We start from the raw sequence: 5,393 nt of genomic DNA on the forward strand, positions 1-5,393 counted from the left end.
GGGGCGGGGCCGGGCGGTTGTACTTCCAGGCCAGGCCGGCACCCGCCGCCCGCGGTCCCGGCTGGCGCTGAGGGGCATGGGGGTGCGGGCGCGGCTGCTGCGGGCCGTCATCATGGGCCCGCCGGGCTCCGGCAAGGGCACCGTGTCGTCCCGCATAGTCAAGCACTTCGCCCTCAAGCATCTCTCCAGCGGGGACCTGCTCCGCGACAACATGCAGCGCCACACAGGTACGAACCGGGCGGCCGTTTCACTCTGCCGCGCGCTGGGAGCGGCCCTGGCCCTGGCCCTGGCCCTGGCCCTGGCCCTCCTTGCCCGGCCCGCGACACCCTAGCTCCGGGCTGCTCCTGGCTGCTTGGCCGCAGCAGAGCCTGCCATGCCCTCTCTGCCGCCTCTCAGCTTGACCCTAGGCCCTGGGGGTAGGCTTTGGGGGCCTTTTACAAGGCCCCACAGTGCATCCACCCAGATCGGACCCCCACAGTGGATGCCCCCATGGGACCCCAGTGGTGGGTCCCCAATGGTGGGTCCCTGATCGGATCCCCCATAGAGGATCCACCTGGATGGGATCCCCCTAGTGGATCCCCAGGTCCACCTGGATGGAACACCCACAGTGGATCCCCGATGGGGACCCCCCATAGCGGATCCCTTGGCTCCACCCAGACGGGGCCCACCACAGCGGATCTCCCCTGGTCCACCTGGATGGACCCCCCCCGGCAGATTCACCCAGATCTGCCCCAACAGAACCCTGGCGGCTCATCCATCTTTCCAAGCTGGACCATGGATTTCTTAGCAGGTATTTCCTGGGAATGAGCCCTCCAGACTGAAAACAAATATGGTCCTGTCCAGTCTGTGGGGTTTGTTTTGGGGTGCCCTCAGCCACGACTTCCTCCTGGTTGCCTGTAAGTTCTGGGCCTGCTTAGCAGCCCCTCATTCCAGCTGTTTGTCTCTGTTAGAGCAGGCAGCTCTTATGTGGCCAAGGGTCTGATATTTTGTTCATTTATATATTTTTATATTTTTTAATTCATGCCAGTTTGGGATATCCAGGTTGTGGCCTGCATTGTGTGAGGCAGGGGGAGAGTTTGCTGGAGGTCCCAAGCACTGGTGTGTTTGGCAGACTTCAATCCAGTACCGAGCGCTTCTAAAATTGAGGCGCAAGTGACTTGTGTTGAATGTACAAAACTGGGACATCCATAGTGGGTGTTTATGAAGACCATGGAGTGCAGAGTGCTCTTGGTTGCTTTTATGGGAGCATAAAAGCAAAGGAATAGGGGAGAGAAACCCCCAAAGAAACAGCAAATCCTTTTTCTCAGGAGCTCTGGAATGAGAGATGAGATGGTTTAGGTGACAACCCCCCCCCGTCCCCCCAGTGCCTTATTAAGTAATAGCTTTAAAAAGTGTTGAGGGCTTGAAAGACGCATCTAATGTGGACAAATATATTTAAGTGTGAAAACACATGCCAACATTTTGTAGGCAGGGAGAGGTTTTAGTGTCCCAAATATCTACTTGAAATAGTCTCAGTACTCAGCGTTTAAAAGTGGTGCTTCTTGGCAGCAATACTAGTGCCTTGAGGTTTTTGGAGAATTGGTTCTCAACTGATAGCTAGCAGGGACCATGTCTAAATGGAAAGAGGACCATGTAGATAAGGGGTGGCCAACCTGCAGTACATGTGGCACAGGCAGCCTCTGTGCGTGGCATATGGCAGACTGGGGAGCGTACAGGCAGTGGCAGAGAAGGCAGGAAGCACATCAGATCAGTCAGGGAGCAGCGCAGTAGATTGGGCAGGGAAAGGGGATCAGAGTGGCATTTAGGGATGATGCAAGGCTAATTTGTGGCACACCTGCCAAAAAGGTTGGCCCCCCACTGATGAAGATCATATCCCCTCCATTCCTGATCATGTAGCAGTGACTGTAGATGCCACAAGGATGCTTAAATGGACAAGTAATGTTAGGGAAGCACATTTAGCTTTATATTACCTGTAATCCCTTTTCTTGGCCACCAGTAGGGAGAACCAACAACATGTGTCAGATAAGAGTCACAGAACACTTCTCCTTCTCCCCACCCCTGCCCTTTCCCAAGGTCCCACAGGTTTAATAATTTCCTAGCTGTTTGCTAGGCTAAGTGAGATTGATAAAGCACAGTCGTGATATCGCAGATGAAGTGTTGGCAGCTTTAAAGCACACCAGGCTTTGCTAGAAACCAGTAGCAAGGAGTTAATATTCATTGCACACACTTTTGAAATAGAAATGCTTATCAATGCTTTAATTCTTTTCTTTTTTTATTGTTTTCTTACTAAAAGAAGGGCTGTGTGTGGCTGGAGCATACATGCAATATGGTTTAGTTAGAGCATTTCTGCTTTATTAGTCTGCAGAGGTCTTGTTTTATTCCCCCTTATGTGTTTGCTTTGGCAACTGGAATGGAGCTCATTTAACAAGTAATTATCCCTGTGGAATATTTGTTTAAGAGGCTTTTAATGTCCTGCAAGTACTGGGATATAAAGCAAATTCAGGCTGGTAGTGAAGGGGTGCTCAGCAGTAATTGTACTTGGTTCTTGTAGTTTTTACATTAAATGGTATTGTAAACTTGACCTTGGGTTTGTTATGTGTACACTTATTTGTGCAAAGGGCTCTGAAATTCTTCCAAACAGACACTGAGATTACATCTACATTGTATTCCCCTTAGTGGGCCCAGTCCAACACCACTTGAGTGCTGGGTGACTAAAAGTGTGAGCTGGGTTAAGCCCTAATGTAAGAAAAAGTTTAAAGCATGCTTCCATGGCTTGGAGCCCCACATACCCCAGTTGAGGGGCTCCCAGGTGTGGCAGTCCTTTAGCTCTAGGGGTTTTCTGCAGCTCTGGGGTGGGGGGAGGAGGGATTGCCCCTGCAGTGATCCTTTGGCCCTGGGGGTTTGCCAGGGGTCGTGCTGCAGGGATTCAGTGTCTGCAGCTGTGAGGCTCTGGGTCCCAGAGTCCACAACTGCAGGGGCTGAGCAAGCCCTGGCTGGGCAAGGGGCATCCCAGTGGCTGGGAGACCTCAGCTACTGGGGCTCCCAGCCGCAGGGCAGAGCCTGCTACACGTGCAAAGTAAAGCTTGATAACAACCAGCTATAAAGTTAATACAGATTTTCAAGGTCTGACTTTATAGCTGGTTTGAGCTTTTTATTGTGTGATAGCTCTTTGCACAGTAGCTGGTCTCAAGGTGATTGCACAATTAACCAGTCAGTTGCTGGATACCTGTAATGTGTAGAGGAGACCTGAACTTAACCTTAATTCTAATTTTAAGTGTCTTTTCTTTTTCCACAAACCACTGGATTGTACCTGCTGTGACTGTTTTAAAGAATGCTCAGACTTGGGTGCAGTTTGTTACTTTAAAAAAGTTTTAGATGTACCCAGTTAGTTTCATAACTTAAACATGATTTGTTCCATGTTATGTTAACAGTGATGTCAGTTAGGTACTCTTACATATTGTTGTCTTTCAATATGAGCTAAACCAATCCTTAATTGCTGCTTTTTGTAGTATGGACATGGTTCCTTACATATCCTTAAATTTGCATATGAGCCACTTTTCATTGAAAGAGAGCCACTAATTTTTGCAAAACCATTTCAAGTAACGTGTGAACACAGGGTTATTGTTCATGTTCATAGCTTTCAAGAGCTATGTAAAAAACTAACTACTATTGTACCACCTACGCTATACCAGTTCTTTAGAAGATAGCCAAAAATCTTAAGTTGCTAGAATATTGGCTTTTTACTAGCACTTTTCTGAAGAGATTTGTGCGTCACTTTTCTGTAGATTAAAAATTAGTTTGGGAGAAGTTGAAAGATTCTGTCTTTTGAAATTGGTTGGTTGTCTTCTTTCCCCCCCCACATCTCTTTCCCCCATAAGTTATGTTTATATTTCAGATGAGTTGTTCCTTTTGTGTTTTTTTTTTTTCTCCAAATTGTGTTATTTGGCCTGTTAGATTTACTTTACTGCATTCTGTTTAACTTTTAATTGGAGACGCATTGGCAATGCAGTGGCACTTTTATTGTCACTGTCCACTCACTGCCATTAGTGCTCATTTGTGATTTATAAATGTGCATAAAAGCAATGTCCTTGTCTCTTATGATATAAATTAGACAAATTGAGGATCAAAAACACAAAAGGAGAGAAGCATTGTCAGTTCAATGCATTTTCTTATTTTGTGTGGTTGTTTTGCATCCAACTATATTGAAAGTAGCAAGAGGAGGGTCAGAACCAAGTTTTCAAATGGATAAGCCAGGGCTGTATAGGAAGAAAGAAACTGTGAGTGAATGAATGCAAAGTTGATATGGAAATACCTTGTGGGGGAACTTGAGGGAGGGAGGGATGTAGCACTGAAGTAGCTGAAACTGTGGAAGAAGAAAATGACTTTTGCAGTAGTGTTCTTGACAAGCTGAATAGGTGAAAAGAGAGGCAAAGAATGAGAGGCAAAAGTTGAAATGAGATGAAATGAAGTCATGAAACCAGGTATTTTTTGATGTCAAGAAGAGTAAAGGAGGCAGTTGTTAATGGAGACAATAGAAGAAGATTAGGTGTGTTGACAGCCAGGGACTTGAGGAAGAGAAAGTAATGTAGAGGTTGAGAGTCAGAGACACATTAGTGGGGTAGCTGGTTATTAAAAAAGACATGGAGAGGATGCTGGAAATAAAATTAGGAATTTAGTTTTCAGAGAGTTGCTGAATGTCAAGGATAAGATGCAAAATTAACAGAATGAGAGAGGTTATGGGCAAAGAGGTAGATCTTTGGAGTGTTAAAGTGGTACTTGAGGATGTATGTTCAGCTAGACCAGAGGTGGGAAAATACAGCCTGTGGGCTGGATCCAGTCCACAAGGCCATTCTATCCGGCTCGCAGGGCCCCTAAAAATTTAGAAAATGAATATTGAACTGTCCTTGGTTCCTTTAAAAAATGACAGAAACCAGGGGCAGTAGGACCCATGGGAAGCTCGGCGGGCTCCCAACAGCAGGGCCCGCCCAGCCCTGCCCCAACAGCCAGAAGCTCCAGCAGGGGCTTGTGGCGTGGGACCATGTGGCTGCCCCGGTGCGGGAAGCTCAGGTAAGGGCAGGGGAGGACTGTGAGCAGGGAAGGAGCCCGGGGGAAAGTGGCCCCTCACCTGCCCTGCAGCTGGCGCTCCCTGCTGCAGCAGCTTACAGCCCACGCGGTGCTGTCTTGAACAGGCACAGGCAGCCCCATGTGGGCTGCGAGCGGCTGCAGCGTGGGGCACCGGCCACAGGGCAGGGAGGGGCCTCTTTTCCCATGCTCAGCATCAGGTTGTAACCCACCCCAGCTGCCAGCCTGGGCTGCACCAGCTCCGGACTTGCCTGTCAGAGCAGCTGCGGCCCCCCCCCCCCCCCTTCCCCCCCGGGGACGGTTTTCGTCCG

At 48.6% G+C, this 5,393-nt stretch overlaps 1 protein-coding gene across 2 annotated transcripts in view; it reads left to right on the forward strand.

Annotated features, from left to right (window-relative positions):
* Nucleotides 1-28: 28 nt before the first annotated feature.
* Nucleotides 29-5,393, forward strand: part of AK3 (adenylate kinase 3) — a 21,478-nt gene continuing 16,113 nt past the window's right edge. Inside the window, exon 1 of one of the 2 annotated variants that reach the window (XM_019517626.1) lies at nucleotides 29-227. In XM_019517626.1, coding sequence (XP_019373171.1) covers nucleotides 77-227 — 151 coding nt within the window. In that variant the 5' untranslated portion in view covers nucleotides 29-76. The remainder of the gene's footprint in view (nucleotides 228-5,393) is intronic. The other variant, XM_019517627.1, reaches the window with a different exon arrangement.

The sequence above is a fragment of the Gavialis gangeticus genome, unplaced genomic scaffold, assembly GCF_001723915.1.
Source record: "Gavialis gangeticus isolate Ggan-Ray unplaced genomic scaffold, GavGan_comp1, whole genome shotgun sequence".
Lineage (NCBI taxonomy): Eukaryota > Metazoa > Chordata > Crocodylia > Gavialidae > Gavialis > Gavialis gangeticus.